Source organism: Chiroxiphia lanceolata, chromosome 17 (assembly GCF_009829145.1).
Source record: "Chiroxiphia lanceolata isolate bChiLan1 chromosome 17, bChiLan1.pri, whole genome shotgun sequence".
In the NCBI taxonomy this organism is placed as follows: Eukaryota; Metazoa; Chordata; class Aves; order Passeriformes; family Pipridae; genus Chiroxiphia; species Chiroxiphia lanceolata.
The window spans coordinates 31719-54127 of NC_045653.1; the positions used below are offsets into that span (position 1 = coordinate 31719).

At 54.1% G+C, this 22409-nt stretch overlaps 1 protein-coding gene and 1 long non-coding RNA gene across 5 annotated transcripts in view; one reads left to right on the forward strand and one right to left on the reverse strand.

The window, feature by feature from the left end:
* Window positions 1-79: 79 nt before the first annotated feature.
* Window positions 80-22409, reverse strand: part of L3MBTL1 (L3MBTL histone methyl-lysine binding protein 1) — a 34999-nt gene continuing 12669 nt past the window's right edge. For 2 of the 4 annotated variants that reach the window (XM_032704666.1, XM_032704662.1), the window contains 15 exons: window positions 21256-21347; window positions 20549-20653; window positions 19633-19768; window positions 19012-19112; window positions 17837-17988; window positions 16785-16861; window positions 16255-16340; window positions 15600-15710; window positions 15221-15335; window positions 14875-14974; window positions 12055-12252; window positions 11689-11735; window positions 10628-10785; window positions 9561-9623; window positions 4235-8657 (listed from right to left, as the gene is read on the reverse strand). In XM_032704666.1, the coding sequence (XP_032560557.1) occupies window positions 8523-8657; window positions 9561-9623; window positions 10628-10785; window positions 11689-11735; window positions 12055-12252; window positions 14875-14974; window positions 15221-15335; window positions 15600-15710; window positions 16255-16340; window positions 16785-16861; window positions 17837-17988; window positions 19012-19112; window positions 19633-19768; window positions 20549-20653; window positions 21256-21347 (1676 nt within the window). In that variant the 3' untranslated portion in view covers window positions 4235-8522. Of the gene's footprint in view, window positions 612-4234; window positions 8658-9560; window positions 9624-10627; window positions 10786-11688; window positions 11736-12054; window positions 12253-14874; window positions 14975-15220; window positions 15336-15599; window positions 15711-16254; window positions 16341-16784; window positions 16862-17836; window positions 17989-19011; window positions 19113-19632; window positions 19769-20548; window positions 20654-21255; window positions 21348-22409 lie in introns of those variants that run through there. The other 2 variants (XM_032704664.1, XM_032704665.1) reach the window with 2 other exon arrangements.
* LOC116795197 lies at window positions 87-4190 on the forward strand. Its single transcript, XR_004359992.1, has 4 exons — window positions 87-1859; window positions 1950-1985; window positions 2157-2944; window positions 3578-4190. It is a non-coding gene; the product is annotated as an uncharacterized LOC116795197 (long non-coding RNA).

Below are 22409 nucleotides of genomic sequence, written 5' to 3' on the forward strand. Positions count from 1 at the left end.
AATTACCATAGTGTTTTATACAGTTCGAAAGTAGCAAGTTTAAAAATTATCTATACACACACTCTTTTTGCAGTCTCCCTATCTAAATAGACACTTAGTTTTACCTCCTATTCTTACCATTATAGAGTAGTTACATAAAGTTTTATCATTTCAAGCAGTTTCAGGTTCCCTACCCCTCTCTATGTGCTAAAAAGCCTTCCCTATTCTCTAAGCTATTTTATCTTAATTGCCCACAGTTTGGGCAGAAACTTTTAAGCAGTTTTACATTTGCAAAGTCACACCTTACTAGCCTAAATAGCTAATATTTTATTTCATTTCTATTTCAGTCCCATGCCCTGGATGTGCACCCAGAGGCTGGTCTCCAGCCAAGGGATGTGCTCCTCTCCAGAGGGGCACAAGGAGTCCAATATGCCCATGGATGAGCCCCATGGCAATGCCACCAACTCCATCCTGGATGGAGAGAGCCAGGGAAGAGCCTGCAGGGTGGGCCAGAGGTCGTTCTCCTCTGGGCTCTGGTAAGACCAGAGCAGTTTGTTGTGGCCAGTGGAGGCTGTGGAGGTGAATGGGCCTGAAGGGAGGCTCCCCAAGGAGGTGCCAAGAATCAGTCGAGCCTGGGGGAGGCAAAAGGGGTTAGTCAGGAGACGGGGCCAGAGGAGGTGCCCAGAACAGGAGGAGGCCACAGGGCACCCTACTCCCCAAACTTCTCCTAGCCCATGATACCTCCAAGGGAGACCAAAAGGGCTGAAGGGGGAAGAAAGCAAAGGGTGGAGAGAGTCTAGGAGGGACCACAGGGGTTCTGGAGAAGTCCAGCGGTCACTTTGGCCTTTCCCCCTCTGGGTTACACCCATATAAACCCCAGCTGCCCAGCCCGGAGTCCTCCTGACTTGTCTGCTGTGGCCCAACTGTGGCAGAGGTTGCACACACAGAGGGGGCAGGACATGCTGCCTGCAGCTCACAGGAGGACAGGGAGCTACAGGCGCTGCAGCCTTCAGAGCAGGACCATGGACAAGCTGCCACGTGTCCCCACACAACTCCAGTGCCACAATCCATCCATTCCCTGCTCCCATATCACCTGGAGATGTGATTCCCCTGTTTAATCAGACGTACATTATAGCCAAAGGGAGCTCTGTCTACATCCCTGGTCAGCCCAGTCAAGATGCAGCTGAGGCTGGAGGTCTGGCCCCAAGTGGGGTGGAAGGGAGCAGCAATGTGGAGTAAGGATGTTCCATTGCTCCAGGTGGGAATGAGGAAGCCTGGGTGGATGGGGATTGAGACCATTCCTGAAGGTGCATCCAGACCTACAGGTTGGAGGTATTGCTGTCCCTCCTACAATGACCAGACACTGCAGGCCAGGGGAAAAATCAGCCCCCGAGAAGGCCAAAAGGGAAGCCACGTTTCTTCTGTCCTATTCCGTTCTGTTGAGCAACCAAGCCTGTGGTTTTGCAGTTGCAAAACAAACTCCCTATTCACAAGGCAGAAGGAGGACATTTCCCCCACCAAGTGACCGGAAGTAAGAAAGAGAAACAAAAAGTCCTGAGGGGCTTTTCTCCCAGGGTCTGCAGGATCTAAGACCAAGTCAATCACGGGGGGCCAGACCCAGGCATGGACTTTTAGGACACTGCGGTTCCAGTTTCAACCATCCCAGCCCTGCATTTTGTGTTTGCAGAAACCCAAGCTGTTGGCGGACAGGAAGGTGGGTTGTGGCAACGAAGGTTCATATCAGGACCCACAAGAAGCCACCAAGCTGCTCAGTCACCTACTAGCCCGCGCCTTCCTCTGAAGGAAGCCCTGCTGAGTGACGAGTTACTGAGAGAGCCAAGAGGATACAATGCTGCCTGTGACCCATGTGTTGGCCTTCGGTGAGTGCCAGAGGCTGTGCAGGCTCCCAGAGGGTGGCAGGAGGCATCCAGAGACTTCACATAGATGTTACACAGCTGCTTCTCTTGCAGGTGCTTGGCTGGTGGCACAGAGCAAGGCTGCACCAAGTGAGTATGTTGAGGGAGGTAGTTGGGGAGTTTGGACTCATCTGTGGTCCCCACCCATCTCCCAGGGCAGTTCTGTGTGGAGATCGTGCCCAGAGGCAGCCCCAGGCTCATGTCAGGGCAGCTGCTGGGGGCTCCCTGTCTGTCTGGCAGCATCTCTCTCTCCCTGTGCAGGTGCTCCAACAATCTCCATCTTCCTGAAGCCACCTGGGGTGATCCCACCAGGAGGCTCCACCACTATCTGCTGCAGCTGCCAGCGTGGCAATGGGAACTTCATGCTGTACAAGGATGGCCACCAGCTCCGTACCCTGGAGCAGAGTGGCAGCAGGCCGAGTTCTCCATCTCTATGCCCCTACAAGGACACAGGTACCTACAACTGCCATTACCTGAGGGAGGCACCTGTGCTGGCTCGCAGCGATGGCCGTGGATGGTCATGGTGACAGGGTGAAAGATGTGCCGTTACCCCTTCGTGCAGGGTCACATGCCCTATGTGCAGACTGGTATGCATGCAGACACTTGGGCTTCCCTATCCATATGATGGGCAGAGTTCTCTTCTCCCTGGCTTGGAGAGGTGGGGAACCATCTGCACCTTCATCTAAGCCTTTTGATGGGTTTATGGAGATCTGGTGGCTCCCGGCACCATTTCAAAGCCCTGTATTCTTCTCCTGTCCCCCCAGGGATCCATCTCCCTGGGACCCGACCGTCTCTGTCCGCCTGGGCATGAGGTGACTGCAGGAACTCATGTGATATTCCGTTGCACCCCCCCACACCGCAGTACTGGCCTGTTTCCTGTACCTGGAGGGGCCATATCCGATCCCAAGTACTCTCAAGGGAACAAGATGACTACAACTTCTCCCATGTGCAGAAAGGTGAGGGGGGCCGCTACAGCTGCCAGTGTTTCACCAAGAATGCTTCGATAGAATGGTCTGCTGTCAGCAAGACCCTGGATTTGGTGGTGAGAGGTGAGACATGCCCCCAGCCACATCCTACTCTTCTCTTCCTCCTTGCAGTCCATCACATCCTGGGGGAACTAGAAAAGAGGATTTAAGGGAGGAAAGCAGCTGTAAGAGGGATCCAAGCAGAGGATTTCAGCTTCCTTCAGCTGTTTGAGCCTGGCCAACTCCCAGAGACCCTACAGATGACCTACAGACCCTATAGACTACAAGGTTACTAGGCTGACAGTTGGGGGTAAGAGTCAGGGGACACTGTCCCTGCACCTACCAGCCGCACGGACAATCGTACGTCTTGTCACAGTCAGTGGCACCGTCTGGCTGGCAGGAGCAGCTGAGGGCCACCTCAATGTTCCTTTGGTGCCACTGGGTGGGGTGACAGGTGAGAGGCTATGAGTAGAGGGTGTTCCAGGAGATAGGGATGTGGGAGGTGAAGCTGACAGGAGTCCATGGGGCTCCCTTTGCTCCCTGTGAACTTCCCTTTATCTCTCTTTAGCCCAGGAACTCCCCAGTGTGTCCCCTTATCCTTGTGTCTCTTTTCCCTCAGTGCCCTGTGAATCCCCTTGGAGGATACCTTTGGTCTGGGATCTCCTGGGGGACTCCTCCCAGGGGCTCCCAGTGACCGTCCCTTCCTGTCCCCTGCAGATTACACGTTGTGCAACGCAGTGCGCCTGGCGCTGGGGGCCGGGCTGCTGGTCCTGCTGGGGCTCATTACGGCTGAAGCCACGCGAGGCCGCTGCTGCCGGGGCAGGAGGGCCCACGCTCTCCCCGCAGGCAGCGCTCCCCTGACTGCCACCAGTGTGGGAACACCAGGATTCCCTTCCCGCGCCTCGCGGTGGGATAAATAAACCGTTCCTGTCGCTGTCTCTGTCCCTGCCCCCGTCCCTTGTCCCTGTCGCTGTGCCTGTCCCTGTCCGCTCGGGGGTCCCCGCAGGACGGGCGAGGGGGGGTACCCGGCGGAACAAGCAGAAGGGCGGGGCTTCGGGAGTGGGCGGGATCCATGCCTGTGGAGGGGCGGGGCTTGTGCTGGGGGCGGGGTCTGCGCTCCCACGCGCAGTGACCATTCCCGTCCTGCAGTGGCCGCTGCACTGACCTCTCCCTCTGCGCCTGACCCCCTCTGTCTGCACAGTGACCACTCCACTGATGTCTCCTGCCACACAATGACCACCCTGGCCACTCAGTGACCGCTCCTGCGCAGTGACCACTCCTGTGGCACAGTGACCACTGCCATGGTACAGTGACCACGCTCGTGAGCACAGTGACCGCTCTTGTGGCGCAGTGACTGCTCCCACTGCAGAGGCCTCCATTGCTTACATTCGTTTATTATTTTAAAACACTGACGAAACACATCACATCCTCATCTACATATATAAATTTACTTTTGCACCACTATAAATTTATATATATAGGGCCTTTAAAACTCTGTACGCTCAGGACACACAGTTCTGGAATAGCTGCACTGGCTACAACAAAAGGATTTTTGTTATGAAAAGGAGGTGCCAATATCAAAAACGCAGAAAAAAAGAAATTAAAAAAGAGTGCAAAATGAATGAAAGTGCAAAAAGCTTTTGTTATCATAATCACACTCTTTCCACAATATGCTCCCCATTTTCCCCTTCAAGGACAAGGAAGGCTCAGGCCCCTGAGGGAATGTCTGGGCTGGAAGAAGGGAGCCTGGCTACAGCCCTCTTGTCTTTCCCTCTGCGCACCTGAGGAGTTCTCTCCTGGAGGCTGAGGAGTGAGGGATAGGACTGGCCAAGTCACATCCCTCTCTCAGCTCCCTCCTCTTCTCCAATGCCCTCATTGCACTCATGGCCCCAGATGTGCCTCTGCAGACAGCAGCTGCCCTAAGCCCTCGACCCTCCTGGACAATTTGGAGGGGTTTTTTCTTTTCTAAAAGTGCTAGTGATCGCCATGGAAATCAGCAGAGGAAGGCAGGGGTGGGCAGCCGTGCTCTGGCAGGGCAGGCACAAAGCTTCAGCCTGCTGAGCTTCGGGTTGGCTGCTCTCATGGAAACAAGAGACCTTGGCTTGCAGTGTCCCAATGCTGCCCGTTTCCATGAGGAGGGAGAAACACCTTTCCAAGAGGCTCCAATTGCTCCCATGCACCCAGAGTCAGCCCCAGATCAGCCCCCACAGAAGACACCCCATGCCTGAGGCTGGTGCATTTGGTGGGACCTCTCCCATGGCTCCAGCTAAGCCCTGCCAACACCAGTTTGCAGGGGCAGGAATGGCAGAAACATAGGCTTGGGGGCCTCCAGTCAAAAAAACATTTGACTTAAAAACCTCTTCGTTGACTTAGAAATTTTGGCTGCAGTCACGTCTCTCAGAAAGGTCCCAGAGAGGAACTTGTGGGCCAGCCCCAGCCCCACTTTCCTCTCTGGCTTCTTAGTGACACAGCAGTGAACATCCCTGTGAGCAATCTGGTCGGGCAACAGGGGAAGGACAAAAAACTTTGGTGCTTCTGCCTTGGTCACAGCTGTCCTTGATGGTTCCTGATGGGGGACTCCCACTCAATGCTCTGTGGGGATGGAGGACTTGCCAAGGCCAGGGGTACAGCAAACCTTCCTTCTTCTGGCTTCCTTGCTGGACCAGGGACAACTGCTCATGGAGGACACATCACCTGAGATCCTGTGACAGGCATCTGCTGCCTTCACAGTCACAGAGACCACCCTCAAAGAGTGACACACCAACAGCGGGGGAATGGTGTCATGGTACTCCCACGAACACCCATCCACATGTACACATACGATCCTTTGGGTTTAAAGGACACAAGAAGGTTATAAGTTTTAACAGTAAATAGCCCTTGACCACCTACAAACCCTGTAACTCCCTCACCCAGACGAATCCAGCAGCTTTGTACCCCAATGGCCGAGTGAGCCCGAGAGGCTGATGAAGTGGTGCTCGATTCTGCAGGTGTGTGACACAGACTCTCAGATCTCTCATCGCCCTTCTTGTGGAGCTGGTGTTCCTGACAGCTGCTCCCTGTGCAGAGCTCAGACCCAGTGGAGACCTGGGCTCCAGCTGTGCAGCCAGACCTCCCCAGCCAAGGGGCAGCACTCTGGCAGTCCTGTTCAGTTTGTGTCTGCTCTCGAGCCCAGGTCAGGCAGTGCCATGGCTGGCACAGTGTGGAGATGCAGCTCTGCCTGTTTTGCTGGGGCCCAGGCAGAGCATGGCTTGATTGCACCCGACAGCAGAGCAAGAGCCAGTGGTACTGGTTGTACCCAGACTTGTGGTCCAGCCAGGGCTTGGCTCATGCCTCCTATTCCCCTTCATCAGGACCTTTTAAGCTTCCCACCACCTCTGCTCTCCCAGGCAACCCTGTGAGACACAAGGCTCTTCATCCTTCACACTAGTTTCAGATCTGATGCCTGGGTAGCAGCTCCTCTCCAGCACCCTGGGACGGTGCTTAGTCCCTTCCCCAACAGAAGGAATAACTTCACACATGGGAATGGAGAAGATGAAAACAGGATGCTTTCATAAAGACATTTCCTTCTAAACTCAATAGCCATGTCCAGTGCCTTTTTGTGCCTGATCACATCTGGAGAGGTCTCAGCATCATTTGCAGTCTCACAGCTGAAGGTCCCAGGGCTCCTCCTCTTCTTCCCCAGCACACAGTGGCCCAGAAAGAGACTCTCCATCAAATGAAGAGACCACCTTAAGGACCATTACTGCAGACAAAGGGTGTTGTGGGGAGCGACTGTGGGAACCAGGGGCACAGCTGCTCCTTACCACTCCCTCTCTCCACAGCTTGCCACACTGCAGTGCTTGAAGAGATGGAAAGATCCCCCCCAACCGATCACAGGGAAAAGAGAGGGAAAGCTGCCTAAATCAAACCCAAGCCTTGACAAAACAAAGACACGGACCAGTTGCAAGTCCTGCGTGAAGAGCAAGTGGCAGACGTTTCAAGAGCAGGTCAAGTGTGACCCCAAATATTCAATAAAACAGAATCAAAATGCTACATTTCCATTGGAAGCCTTGAACAGGTTGACCCAGGGGTGACAGCGGCTCTCAAGGCAGTGCTGCTCCAGGACATCTCGCTGGTACACTTGCTCACATCTCTTCATCCCTGTCTTTGAGCACTGGGAAAGGGGGAGATTGTTTTGCTACTGATATGCCATTCTTAGGAATGGAAAAGAAAGTGAACATGGGACTGGGATCACATTGCTGCAGACTATGGAGAGCCTGTGGGCAGGTGGCCGTCCTCCAGCACTGCACTGCTCCAACGGCTCCCACAGTGGGCACACACAGGATGATGGACCATGGAGAGCAGCATGGGTGCTGCCAGGAGGCACAGGGACTCTCTGAGGACTCCCAGGCATGTTGGCTTTCCTGGTTTTGCAACCCTAGCACTCTTGGTCTCTCTTCCATTACAAGGGACAGCACTACATGAACATTCCCAAAGTGCCTGTAGCCTTGTTGAAAAGGTGCTACGTTCCAAAAAGGACAGAAACAAACCAGTTAAGTGCTGTGTTTCTTTTAGCTCTGCAGGTAAGGGATCCAGGGACAGCAGAGGATCCAGCTCTTCAGACAGCAAAACCTGGGTGCCTTGTGAGGGTAAAAAATGGGGAGAAGGCAGTTTGGCAGGATTGAGTCAGCCAACTCAGGAACACCTTCAGAGGTGACTGTGGATTTGTCTATGGAGCAATGGATGCATCTTGACCTTGGCAGCTGCCTCCACTCTAGAGTGCCTTGCTCCTAATACATGGACCAAAGAGGGCCCAACTCTCCTTTGCAGAGGACTCTTTAATTGCTGTGAGGGGAACAAGTTATCCAAGCATCCTTTCTCCTGGAGAAGTGCTGGACAAAACAGTCTGAAGCTCAAGAAGAAACAGAGCCTGTTCTGCCCCCAGCCAGCCCTGGCCCTGCAGGGCCCTAAGGCTGCTGCATTACAGGAAAGAGGAACAGAGCACAGGTGCTGGTCGTGGGCAGAGCAGCAGCCAGGACACCCGATTCCTGAAGGGGCAAGAGGTGGCCGCTGGTTTCCAGTGCAGCAAAGGGGCAAAGCAAAGTCATCATCTGGCCTTAAAAAGTCAAAAGAATTCAGAAAAAAAGGCAAAATGAGGACAAGCTCCTTGGGAGTGTCCCTTGGGAATGGTGTCAGCACAAGCCCCGCCACAGGATCATAGTAAGGGAAAAAACCCAAATCTCTCTCAGCTGCTGAGCAAAGGCAAGAACAGCCCCTCAATGGTTGCGAGCACAGACGCAGGCAGTCAGTCCCTTCCCACGTCTGGGTAAGTGGAGTAGTGGTTTCAGTCCCCACCCTCCACAGTGGTCCCTCATCCCTCAACACCCTCTGAACCAGTGCAGTCACAGCAGGACATGGGGGCATCTGTGGTGCTCAGATAGGCCACCCTCCATCCCTGCAGCCATCCCCGAGGCCTGGGGTCAGCCTGTACCCAGCACTGGAAGAAAAGGGCAGTGTGGAGGGAAGAAGATGGGAGAGGGAGTGGTGAGAGAGCAGAGATGTGGCATCTGAAAGGACATGAGCAGGACATGACGAGCTGTGGTTGGTTGGGGGGATCTCTGTCCTGACCAGACAGTTTGGCAGCACCAATGCTGAGGGAGGGTCCTGATCGGGCCAAGAAAAGTCACTTTAAGGTGTCATCAGCGTTCTTGAACATGAGGATGGCATTGTAGATCTTGAGTGCTGGGCCCAGCTTGACACTCATAATCTTGACTATGTCAGCCTGCGTCAGCAAGAGGAACGCCTCACCATCGATCATCTGGGGAGGAGAGCAGGAACAAAGGCACTCACCAAAAATCCAGGCTGGCATTCCTAGGGACAGCCAACACAAGCACGACCTGAGAATCTGCACAGTCCCACCTACAGGTGAGCCCAGAGAGCCGGACAGGGGCCACCCACAGCACTCCCACACTGCCCCAGATAAACCACAGATGGGAGCTTGTGTGCCCAGGAACAGGGCACAGGGGGAAAGGCCCTTCCAGGGGCCATCCCAGCAGCTCACACTGCAGCCAGGCTGGGATTCTGCACTGGAGCCCAAAGGGCACAGCACAGAGACATCAGGCAAACACACATCCATTCCCTGCTCCAGGTCCTGGCACACTTGGAGGCTGCCCCCACCTCAGCTTTGCCTACCTGAGCACCCTTAAAGCACAGGGGCCATTTACAAACAGGCTGGAACAGTGGGTGTCCCCAGCGTGCCCAGCATCAGCTTACCCTGGGTTTCAGAGTCACAGAGGGGTCAAAAAACATCAACTCTGGTTGACAAACAGCAATGCCACCCAACCACTGTACTGGTGAGAGGGTGCAGATGGGGGAAGATGAAAGGGTGAGGAGGAAGCAGCTTCCCTCAGGAGGTGATGGTGTTATTAAGGTTGCAGCAGGATCCTCCTCCTATTCCCCCATCCCAATCTCAGTGGGGCCCTCCCTCCCCCTGCTGGGAGAAGAGGGCAGCACAGCTCTCCTCCTGCCCCGTATCTGCACAGCCAGACAGCTGCACACTCGAGAGCAGTGGGGCTGCAGGGAGGGATCGCTGCCCCATGCTGGATGCACCCTCAGCATCCAGCAGCAATCCACTCCAGGAAGGCCACTGGTCAATTCCTCCCAGCCCTGTTGGCAAACAGCTGTCCTTAGCCACCTGCTCTCATCCTACAGCCCTTCTCACCTCATCCTTGAAGAGCTTGGCTTGGTCCTCACAACCCGTCAGAGTCTGAACAAAGCTAAACACCTTGGAGTAAATGGAGAAAAACGTCAAGACAGAGCAATGGCTCTGACTGGAGAGCACCCTGAGCCCACACCCTCACTGCTACAGAGGCATTTTGTGCCCTCTAAGGTACCACATGGCTGTTGGGACAAAGGCTGCAATTGCTTCACCCTCCCATGCCCAGAGCCCACCCCTGGATCCAGGCACAGACACTGGCCTCCCCTGGCCCCAGAACAGTAGATGCTTCAGCAGCTTCATCTCCAACAAGCACCTCCAGCAGAGCGAGAGGATTCCCACTGAGGGGCTGGGGAAGGAGAGGGGCACCCAGGGGCTAATGGGAAAATCAGGGAATTGTTAAGACTGGCAAAGCCCTCTGGGATCATCAAGTCCAACCATTAACCCAGCACTGCCAAGCCCACCACTAACCCATGTCCCCAAGGTGCCACATCCACACCACTTTTGGACACTTCGAGGAATGGTGACTCCACCTCTGCCCCGGGCAGCCTGTTCCAGTGCCTGAGATCAGGCAGGGCTGGCTGCTGGGCCTGGTGCCAGAGCTCCTCCAGCTACTCAGGCCTTAAGAGGGGCCATCATAGATGTCCAAGAAAGTGAACGAAGGTGATGATGAAGAATCTGAGGTAAAGATTTCTCTTTCAGACAAAACAGGCACTGCTTATCTGCAGAGTCTGAGCTTTAATTTTTTAACTTGGCAAAGGTGAAACTTTGGAAAATTGTAACGTGCTAAATTAAGCGACTGCTATTTGTCTCCACCTGCCTGCCCTGGGCCTGGGGAAGTGTCATATTCAAGTGAGAACCTGGTTGTTCTGCATGTGCTTCCGAAGAGCTGTCCTCAGGGCCTGTGCCCTCACCAGCGTGTCCAGTGGACCACCTCTTCACTAGCCCAGAGGAGTGACCACTGAAGCCCCTGCATGCCTGGAGCATCTGCCGTAGTGCTGCACAGCTAGGCAGGTGCTCCCAGCCATGCCAGAGGACCAGGGGCCAGCATGAAGAGTTCCAAACCATCTCACCTCATCAATGGTCCACTTGGCCACCATGGCTGCTGTGATGCCAGCCACCCCTGGCAGCAGCTTGCAGTGCTGCTCCCAGCACAGAGACAGGGAGCGGTCGGGGTGGGCAGACAGGGCAGACATGAAGAGAGACTGGTGCATGCTGTCTGAAGAAATAGCTGGGGATAAAAATGCAAGATGTGATATGAGGTAGAAGGACGAGAACATCCCATCATATCCTATAAGCCTTGGAGAGAGCCTTGCTCAGGGGAGGGCCAAGGGGTGGTAGCAGATGGTCTGATAGGTCCAGGTATCAAGAGCTATGGGTTGTCCCCTGATTTACTAGGATATCAGTGTAACCTAGTGTTCTTTTTGGTGGGATTGGGGATAGAAGTTTAGAGACAAGCTTGGGTTTGCCCTGTTCTCACCACCTTCAATCATTCATTTTCTATACTGAACTAGGTTTATGTATCAAATTTCACACCAGAACTCCTTCCCATATAATCCAGTTCATTTCACATTTTTAACAAAGGTTTTCACTTGCTCTCTGCTCCAAGGAGTCAAGGATGGCTCCCAAGTAAAGCTCTTTTTCATTCACCCCTAGCACTAGGGTACATGGCCCATGGTAAAATGGAGACTGGCTGGGATAAATGTCAGGCATCTACTTCTGTCAGACATCAGAACTAAAGACCAAGGAAACTGTTCAGCATCAGTTTCTGTGCAGCAGCAATAATTTGGCATTTCACAACCACACTGAAATTTTGTGGCACAGCATCCCATTATCCCTGTCTGAAGAGGGAGGACAAAGCACTGCAGAAAGTACACTGCCATAGAGAGGATCCTTATTCCCTGCCCTAAATCACTCAAAGATTCTCAGGCATAATCCAAGAGCCATGCTTGAGGGATCTAACAGAGCTCTAGTATGAGGCAGGAACATTCCTTGTTGATGATCAACTCTGGCAGTCGACCACAAGCCCCTCACTGGGACGGATCTGTGTTAGCCAAGGGAGACCTGCCCCCAGCAGCCACCACCCCAGCTCTGCCAGCCCTGCAATGACACTGTGGCAGAAGACGGCACTTACTCTGGAAGTCTTCCTGCTGGATCTTCCGGTACTTTGGAGGTCTCCCTCTAAAGAGACAGGAAGACTGATGTCCAACAGGGCTGGGACTGGCCCAAGGGCCCTCCTCCACACTGCACAGAGCAATGCCTCAGCAGTGGGAGCAGGGATTACCACTTGGACCCTCACCCAAAGGGTTGACAGCTAAAGACAGAAAATGTGGGAAGAAAAACCAAGAGAAGCGCCCAACAGAGCTGAAAGGACCGAAGCCAGCTGCCAGCGACCGTGCTGCCCCAAGGCCAAGGAGCCTCTCTGGCTGCGGGTATCCCTCCCATGGCAGGTAGCGGTGGCACAGGGGCCCTGCATGCGGCTTACTGGGTGTGCTCCTACCTCCCGTGGTGCCGAGATTTCTTTCGCTGGGAGAAGCCCATTAGGTTCCTCTTGCGAGTTGAGGCCTCGGTGTCGGACAAGTCAGCCTTCAGCCTGCCCTGGTTCTTCTCTGCCAGCGGGCACCCTGAGAGGCAGTAATGGGCTGTGAATCTCCCTGTCACGTGTCCTGACCCATCGCAGCCCGGTGTGGGGCACTTCCTAGAGAACAGAGGGGAGACAAGCATTGGACCGAGCTTGGAGCAGCACGGGGGGACCAACCAGCAGGGCCACCCTTCTGCCCCCAGGCATGGGCTGCCATAGCCCTGATCATGAAAAGCAGAGTAAAGGTGCTGACCAAATTCCGGGGGTGAGGGCACTGGGTGCCCAGATAGGGCACACCCAGCCTCTTCAGGTACAAGCACTTGTCCATTTACCATCACAATAACCCTGTACAAGTCACCACAGTGCGGAACAAGCAGGTTATTGGGGTTCACATCACTGACCTGCCTTCCCCATCCTCATGGATACTGCCACTTCTGTTAAGGATAACAAAAAGTCTTTCTACAGATACATCAGTAGCAAAAGGAGGGGCAAAGAAAACTTCCATTCTTTGTTGGACATAGGTGGGAATACAGTTATCAAAGACGAAGAAAAGGCTGAGGTATTTAACAGCTTCTTTACCTCAGTTTTCAGCAGTAAGACAGGTTGTCCTGAGGACAGCTGGCTTCTGGAGCTTGTAGACAGACATAAGAAGCTGAATAGCCCCCTGTAATCCAGGAGGAAACAGTTTGTGACCTGCTGAGCCACTTGGATCCTCACAAGTCTATGGGACCAGACAGGATCCACCCAAGGGTGATGAGGGAGCTGGCAGAAGAGCTCACCAAGCCTCTCTCCATCATTTACCAACAGTCCTGGCTCACTGGGGAGGTCCCAGATGATTGGAAGTTGGCGAATGTCATGCCCATCCACAAAAAGGGCCAGATGGAGGACCCAGGAAACTCCAGGCCCGTCAGCCTGAGCTCAGTGCCTGGCAAGGTTATGGAGCAGATCATTCTAAGTGCAATCACACAGCATCTACACGATGGACAAGGGATCAGACCCAGCCAGCACAGGTTTAGGAAGGGCAGGTCCTGTCTGACCAACATGATCTCCTTTTATGATCAGGTGACCTGCCTGGTGGATGAGGGGAAGGCTGTGGATGTGTCTCCCTGGACTTCAGCAAAGCCTTGGACACCGTCTCCCATGGCACACTCCTGGAAAAGGCTTGGACAGGTGCACTTCGTGCTGGGTTAGGAAATGGCTGGATGGCTGGGCCCAGAGAGTGGTGGGGAACGATGCTGCATCCAGTTGGGATCCGGTCACTAGTGGTGTCCCCCAGGGATCAGAGTTGGGCCCAGTTCTGTTTAATATCTTTACTGAGGATTTAGATGAGGGGATTGAGTCCACCATTACCAAATCTGCAGATGACACCAAGCTGGGGGGGAGTGTCGATCTGCTGGAAGGCAGGAGGGCTCTGCAGAGGGACCTGGACAAGCTGGAGAGTTGGGCTGATTCCAAGGGCATGGGGTTGAACAAGGCCAAGTGCTGGGTCCTGCACTTCGGCCACAACATCCCCCTGCAGCGCTACAGGCTGGGGACAGAGTGGTTGGAGAGCAGCCAGGCAGAAAGGGAGCTGGGAGTGTGGATGGACAGGAAGCTGAACATGAGCCAGCAGTGTGCCCAGGTGGCCAAGAAGGCCAATGGCATCCTGGCCTGGCTCAGGAACAATGTGGCCAAGAGGTCCAGGCCAGTGATTTTTCCTCTGGACTCAGCACTGGTGAGGCCACACCTCAAGTACTGTGTCCAGTTCTGGGCCCCTCAGTTCAGGAAGGATGTCAAGGTGCTGGAGCAGGTCCAGAGAAGGGCAACGAGGCTGGTGAAGGGACTCGAGCACAGGTCCTATGAGGAGAGGCTGAGGGAGCTGGGGTTGTTTAGCCTGGAGAAGAGGAGGCTCAGGGGAGACCTCATCACTCTCTACAATGCCCTGACAGGAGGTTGTAGCCAGGTGGGAGTTGGTCTCTTCTCCCAGGCAGCCATCAGTAAGACAAGAGGGCATGGTCTTAAGCTCTGCCAGGGGAGGTTTAGGTTAGACATTAGGAAGAAATTCTTTACAGAGAGGGTAATCAGGCATTGGAATGGGCTGCCCGGGGAAGTGGTGGATTCTCCATCCCTGGAGGTTTTTAAGATGAGACTGGATGTGGCATCAGTGCCATGGTCTAGTAACCACGGCGGGGTTGGATCAAGGGTTGGACTTGATGATCTCGGAGGTCCCTTCCAACCTGGCTGATTCTATGATTCACCATACTGGCTCCTTCTGATGCCAGCCTACCACTGAGGTTGGCACTAGACCGAGTCTGTTATCCCCTGGAAAAGGTCCTGCAAGTGACTGCCTGAGCTGGGAAGATGTACTGTTCCTTCTCGGGACTTCCCAGCTCAGCCTCACAGTGAAAGGCATCCATGAGGGATGGGAGGAACAGTGTTCTCACGGCTGGTGTCAGGGAACACCATCTTATAGACATGGTCCTCTCTGAAGCCTATAGGTCCCCACAGGTAGATGGGCACGCAGGGCACCCCAGAGGGCTCTGGGTGCCACAGGACAGGCACAGGAGAGGATCACGGGGGTTACACCAGCTGTGAGCTCCATGCTGCCTTGGGGCCAAGCCTGGGGAAAGCAGGGGGCAGAGACAGGCATGGGGTGGGTGCAGGGAAGGAGTGGATGCTGGTGGGTGGGGGTGGTAGAAGAAGAGCTGGCATGGACTGGCAGGGAAGCTGTACCTCTCTGAGCTGTGCTGGGGAGCTCACCTGTGGTGAAAGCCGTACTTTGAACTCTTGGTGGGAGGGATGCTCTTGCAGCCCAGGGTTGGGCAGCCTGCATGGGCAGAAGAGGCTGGTTCCTTTGGCCCTGGACCAGGAGGAGAAACAGGAGAGAGACTTTCATGGCTGCAAGTCCAGGCAGAGACAGGGCATTGGGCTCCCTGCCTGCCTTAAACAGGGAGGACTTTTCCAACTGACAAATCTGTGGAAAGGTCCTTCCTCTCTGCCCGTCCATGTACAGCACCCGCCCTCCCATTTCTGTGCAGGCAGTGACATTGGGGGTCTGGCGTGTTTGCACCCTGCGATGAGGGACTGACACAGGCGCAGGACTTACTGAGAGGAGGCTGCAGTGGGTGTCCTGTTTTTGAGCACCAGCCTATGGGGTGGATGTCTGGATGATCTGCATCAATCCAGAAATCATAGATGTGACTCCAGCCATCAAAATGGATCTGGGAAAACAAGCAGAGGTCACTCTTCAAAATGCAGGACACGTCCCTGAGGAGCTCTGGAGCTCTCCAAGTTGCCAGCAAGCAGCACGGTGGAGCTAAACTGCAGCACAAGGTTCTTCTCTACTCCTGGAGCCAGTCACTGAGACCTGTCAACCTCTGCACAGTAGGTTTTGACAGACCTCCACTCCCAGTGAGCAGGGAAGGGTAGGAGCAAGCCAGCACAGTGCCTGGACACAGGCTCAGCACTGATCCTCCAGCACCCACCTTTATCCTGTGATCTTCCACATCCTCCACACTGGCCACTCGGATGAAGGAAGGAGTCCTCCTGTCCACTGCCTCCAGCTTCATGTTGACCAGGAAGCCATGGGGTGGGCGCTGGAAGAACCCAGATCAGCAGGGAGCAGGGCCATTCTTCAGGCTTCCTGCACCCCTTGGCAGCTTTCCCAGCAGTGTGTACTCCTCAATCCCAGTTTCAAGCCCTGGCCTGGCTGGGGAAAAGCCATCCCAGATCACAGTGGCAACAGGAGAGAGTGGGAACAGGCCTCCTGAATCTGAGCTGTGTTTTAACAAGATAGGGAAGCTGCCCCAGGGAAGAAGGTCTCTAAGAGACACATTTTGGGGATCTATATTGCAACCACACTTGGCTGGATGCAGCTGCTGGTGGTGCAGTTGGAGAGAAACACTAATCAAGCAAACCTAAATTATTTCCCATCGCCCAGCTTCTGTCTAGCCAAAGGGACGTCACACTTCTCATTTTTCCCACTACTTGCCCTGACTTCTGAGCCTTGAGTGTAGATCCAAAGCCCAGGCCTGTGGCAGGAGCACACGGAACATCACTGGACTTCTCATGAAAGACCTAGCAACGGAGACAGCCCAAATTCCTGCTGAGGTGGGGTGAAGCAGATGATGTGGCACTCACCACTTTAAAGGCCCAAACTGGGACAGCAGATGCTCCGGTTTCCTTCAAGTACTTTTCCCAGGTGAAGTTGTCAGGGTCAGGATAATCTGGAAGGTGGAAGATGTGGAAGGTGAGACACCCTTGCAGGAAAACAGCAAGTACCTCAGAACATCCCACTGCCTTCAAGGGCCAACCAAGTCTGTGCCAGGCACACAGGAACCTGAGAGACATCAAGAAGTGCTACTATTTTCTCATGTACCATGAAACCCAGGATACAAGGAAGCAGAAAACATCTGGGTGTGCACAGACAGCTTGGGTCCTCCTTGTGTCTCTGAGTGGGGAGACTTGGCCCAACACAGCCACCATGCTGCACCTGAATGTGTGTACAGGAGCCTTGGCAGGTACATGCTGCCTCCCTGGCTGTGGCCTTGCTGAAGGAAACTGTCTGGGCTTGCAGATAAGCAAGGACCATGGGGTTTGTGCCCCCAGGACCCCCATGCCACCCTGAAAAGCCTGTCCCCAAGGGATGCACTCCCAGGCCACTGACTCACCTTGAGGAGGTGTGAGGGGTTTGCCATGCTCATGACACCATCCAACTGGATGGATGTATGGACTGCTGGGGTCACACCTAGAAAACACATCCAAGTTCTTACACAGGGTTGAAATACCCAGCTCATCACCATGGGTTGTGGGGGCCCAGGGAAGGATACGTGGCAGCACCCTCAGACCTGCACCACCAGCAAAAGCCCCTGCAGAAACTGAGGTTTCCTCCAGCACTCTTGTCCCTGAGCGACCCAGGGAACTCCAGGGCCCAGCAAGGCAAGGGCTAGAGGAGGGAACTCAGCTCAGAGGGGCAGGCCCAGGCACATGCCTCTGCCCAGGAAACAGCAGCCCTTTGCTGCAAGTAGGGAGGCAGAACACACCCTCCAGAGCTTGGAGCAGTGAGACAAGGGTAGTTGGGTGGGCTCATGTCCCCAGCATGGCTCCCAGTCGGTCACAGCAGTCACAGCACCCTCAGGAGATACTGCTTTGCAGGTCTGCCCTGGGATAGAGCAGGCAGCTGCCCAGCACCAGACGGGGACAGAACCTGCTGCAGTCCCACAGCCCCTTGGGGTGAGAAGAGAAGGTCAGAGGGCTGCAACCACAAAGCTAAGAAGCTGTTCTTAGGACCGTGGCTGTGCTAACTGGCCATTTTAAAACTGGCCTTAATCAGCCTTGACTGGGACACCTCCCCACCCTGGCCACAGTCCCCTGCCTACAGGCACAGGAACTGCTTTTTAAGATCAGGTCTTCAGTCTCTGAAGTGCAGGTGACCCTGTCTCCCAAGTGGGTTTCAGGCTGAGCCCACAGCATGAGATTGTGCCTGTCTTTGCCCCATGTCAGCTACAGGCCATGGCAACATTCCACAAGGTGACATGGAACAGGTAAAGGTTTGTCCCCCAGCACAGGAGGGTGACCCTCTGCCTCCCTGGACCGCTCATGGCCTCTCTGCAGCAGCATGTTGGGATTGTCCCATGCATTCCCAAGCACCCCGTCACTCTTGCTGAAGCAGTGGCAGGGTGCCTCCCCACCACTGGCACTCCAGGAGCCTCTGTGCACTTACCAGTAGTCATAAGTATCATCCCAGTTGTCAAAGTGCACCAAAAAGCGATTGTCCACCACGTCAGTCACTGTGGCAACACAGATCAGGGAAGGGTTCATGCGGTCCACAGCTTCGAGCTTCATGCCCACCTCGAAGCCTGGAGAAGCCTCGTGCTGGCAGGAGAGAGGGGCAAGCTGCAGCACAGCTCCTTCCTCACCACTTCCCTTGCCTGCTGCAAGGAGGCACCTGCCCAAACCCTCCCAAAACCAGACCCTCTCTGGCCTCCAGGCAGGCCCAGGACCACTCAGGCTCCCAGCAGGGCAGTGGAAAGAGGCAGAGGGTAAGTAACTCAGCTTGGCCACACAAAGAAAGAGGAAAAGTGATCTTCCGACCCTCAGAATCTTCTATAAACAGTAACCTCCAAGAGAAAAACAGCCTCCAACTGACATTAGTTCCCATTTTGTCACAAAACATTTGTTTGAGGTCACAGTCCTTCGGTGTCAGCAGTGACCAATGCCCTAGACATGGCAGGAGCAGCTGGGATGGGCCCTCCTCCCTTCCTAGCCCTTATTTCTTGGATCCAAAATCTGTGTAAAATCCTGCATCATACACACGGGTAGAATTGTTGCAGCAATGAACAGCAGGGTTGAGACACAATAAATAACTTAAGAGAGGCTGATTTATCAATAGGTTGAGTTTCCTCTGCAGCTGACGAAGAAATGATCAGCATTTTGCACTCTGCTACATTCCCACTTCCCTTCACCAAGCTTCCGTTTGAAAAAAATAGGCAGACACATAAGCAATGAACACACATTAATAGAGACAAAAGAATTATACTTATGAAACATTAACTGATTTTTTTTTTTAGCAAAATAATTGTTGACAGTAACAGTTACTTCTCCTTACCAATACTTCTGTAACGCGTTTAACTGTCCATTAGACCAACCTGGATGAAACAGTGAATCAGACCAGCACCAATTTTGGGCACACCAAACCAGTGTTCAAGCTACAGATCCTGAGTAGCAAAGTGTGCCACAGCCAGCAGGACACACTGCTGGCCCTCTGCGCTGTGGGCTTGAGAAGTGTGGGGTGAACAGAGCAAAGCCCAGTGCTGGCAGAGGCATTTTGCTCAGTTGGAGCAGAAAACTCACACCTGAACCTGTAGGCTCTGGTAGGAAGGAGATGCTGCTACTCACAGTGTTTCGGACCAAGAAGAGGTGCTTAGGAGCTGCCTGAGCCTTTGTTAACTTCAGGTAGTTTGTCCAGCTGAATTCTTCTTCCTTATAACCTACAACCCCTCAGGAAGAGAAATGAGAGCAGTGAGTTCACAGTCAGGAGGTGGTGAGGGTGAGCCTGGCCATACCTGACCCAGCATCATCCTGCCAGGCATGTCCTGCTGTGGGCAAAGAGGATCCACAGCAGCCCTGGGATGCCCAAAGCCCGTGGCTTAGGCCCAATGGCTGGCTTTGAAGGGGTGTTATGAAACGTGAGCAGTGGAAATCCATAGTGCAGCTCCTGCACAGAGAAAATCATTCCCGTCTGCTGACTCCAGCCTGGCAATGGGACATCCAACAGGGCTTTGCCCCAAAATGCGAACAAGAAGAGACAGATCTGTTTCTTTCAGCTGCCTGTAAGACACAGGTTGTCCTGTGGAACCCTCCCCCACCCCAAGTATCCCTCCTGGGCCAGTATCCGAGCAGCATCCCTCCTGGTCCCCATGGAGCCACCCTATCCCCACCTGACGCTCTACATTTGGCCCTACTGTTCACCCCCCTCCTTCACCAGGACCCAGCACCCAAGACAAGATAACTCCTTACCTTTGGGGGGCTGGAGTTTGTGCCCTGTCTCCTCAAACCAGCCAGCAGGGTGGATGTCGGGGGAGTCAGCATTCAGCCAGAAATCATGGCACTCAGAGTAGCCATCAAAGTGGAGGCGCATCCGGTAACCACACACCTACCAGAAGGGAAAGGGGAAGGATCATGGAAACCTGCTGCTCTACCTGGCTGAGCGTCACATGCCCCATCCCTCCCACACACCACCTCAGCTTATATTGCCTTGAGAAGCCAAGAGTCAATCACAGGCCAGTGCCCAAAGCAGGAGGCACAAGCCACCAAAGGGTGCCCAGCCTGGAACAAGGTCAGTGCAAGGCCAGCACAAGCCAGTCCAAAGAAGGGATGTTCAGGTTGGTGCACAAAATGTCATGGTGGGGCAACTTGCTGGATCCAACAAGTGCAAAGATTCCCTTTTCTGCACCCGGGGAACCTGCTGGTGCAGAGATTTCGGCTAAATGCCATGCTGGCTGCCTGGGAAGCACCGCGAGGCGAGTCTGGTTTGACTGCTACATGGCTGAGTGGAGAGCCCACACAGATAAAAGGAAGAGCAATGGGATGCCTCCACACATTCCATCTCAAGGGAATGTCCTAGGGGCATCAGCTCAAAGATAAGAAGCTGCTGCCATCACCACAACCCCTCCCCTCGTGACCTGCTGTGTCAGGGTGATGGAGAGACCAACTAGGCCAGGACATGACAGCAGCTCCGTGGCGCTGTGTCCTGTCCCTGTGAGCTGGCAGAGAACTCCCTGTTTGTTTGTCCAAGGTGCTGGAGCACCAGCTCATCTCCTGCAGCAACAGGCAGGCAAAGGCACCAACTCCATCCATCTCTTCCATAGGCCAGGTGGCAGCACCTTCCCTGCCCCAGAGTCCAAAGAACCCACGAACATGGCAGGCACCTTACCTCAGCCACGGTCAGGATGAAGTACATAGATGGGTGCTGGGGGTCAATCCCCTCCAGCTTCATCCCCACTTTAAAGCCATTCTTGTGCTGGGAAGCTACTTGGTACTGGAAACAAAAATTAAACTACAATGTAAAAACCAACACAGGGAGCTGAGTCTAGAACCAGCCTGAGGAGCAACCACCAGGCAATGGGAGTTCCTGGGACCAGGAGACTATGGGCCACAGGTTATGTTGTCATCCAAATTTTAATTCTTTTCCCATAGAAAAACACATTGTTCTACGTCCTTGTGGGTTTGCGTCTCTTGCTATTGGCAGTGCCCCTGGGCTAAAAGCCGCAGCTGGGGGGAGTGGGGCACGCTGGCAGTTGGACGCCTGGGAGCAGGGGTGCAGCACAGCAATGTGGCCTCGGGAGAGACCACACCTGGCTTCCAGGAAGGGCTGGAAAGGCTCCACAATGCCAGAGCCACAGGGGTGTCCTAGGAAAAGGTGGGGTGCTTGGGATGGGGAACAGCACCCTGCTGGGGAGTGGGACTCCAGGCAAATCAGATGACCAATCACCTCCAGGTGGCAATGGGAGCTTGATATAGCCCAATCCCACAAAATACCAAAGCAAAAAAGAGAGGAGAAGGAGGAGGCGGGAGGGTGGGGGAGAAGGGAAAGAACAGAGAAGATGAAAGAGGGAAAAAGACAGGAAAATCCCAACTCACATCCTGGAAGAGATCTAAAGGGGCAGCGACAGCTTTCTGCTCCTCCAAGTAGGACGCCCAAGACCAGCCTTCTTTCTTCTCCTCACTGGCACCTGAGCGCAGCACAAACGCACACAAACGCTGCTGAGAGGCTGCTCCAGCCCCAGCCCTGCTGCCTCCAGGCAGTGCCGAGGGCAGGCGGGTCCCGCTGGGGCCATCCCACTCTCACACACAGTCCTGTATCCCTGCGAAGCTCAGCACCATCCTATCACCACCTCTTCTCCAGCAAACTTGGCCAGTGTGCGAGGAAGGACAGAACCAGGAGTCTCCATGCCCTGAATGTCCTCTGTCACTGTACCATGTCCTAGTAAGGCACCTGGTCTAGCGGAAGGTGCCCCTGCCCATGGCAGGGAGGTTGAAATGAGATGAGCTTCAAGATCCCTTCCAGCCCAAACCATTTCATTATTTTATGATTTTAAGGAGCCTGAGGGACAAGCCGTCCTGGGCAAAGCATCAGGACACCTTTGCAACCAGGTCCTCCTCCAGCCAGTACATTTGATATGTCCACAGCACTGATGGATTTGGGACAACCAGCAGGATCCATGCAGAGACCTGGGAATCATTCCCAGCTGCAAACGGCTCTCAGCCAGTCAAACCAGCAGCAGGCACATCTGCCAGCTCTGCTGTCCTCTGCTCCAACACAACAACCTGACACATCAGGGCCACCCTGATGCCCTAGAGATGCATTTACCCAAAAAGAAGACAGACTCCACAGGCATGGAGGTGACCCTTCATGCCTTTGAGAAGGTCACAAAGGCCTCGGCAGAGGCACGAGACATAACCCAAGTTTCTTGCTCTCTAGCCACTTTCTGTCCCTATTTTGTAGCACCTGAAGGGACTCCAGGAGTGCTGTGCCTATTCCAGCACTGAGGAAATCACAGCTACAGGTCAGCCACGGCACACAGCCTCATGTAGGACAGGCCAGAAATGCACAGAAAAAACAGACTAAACCCATTCCTCCCTGGCACATGGGGGAAGTGGAGATGGAAAAAATAAAAATTTATGGAAGAAATTAAAGCTGAGCTTCAGTGAGCAAAGTGACCAACCTAGGTGCTTCGCTGATATTTCAGAGTGATAAACACCTTTAGTATTCTTTAGGACATAGAAAAAGTGCT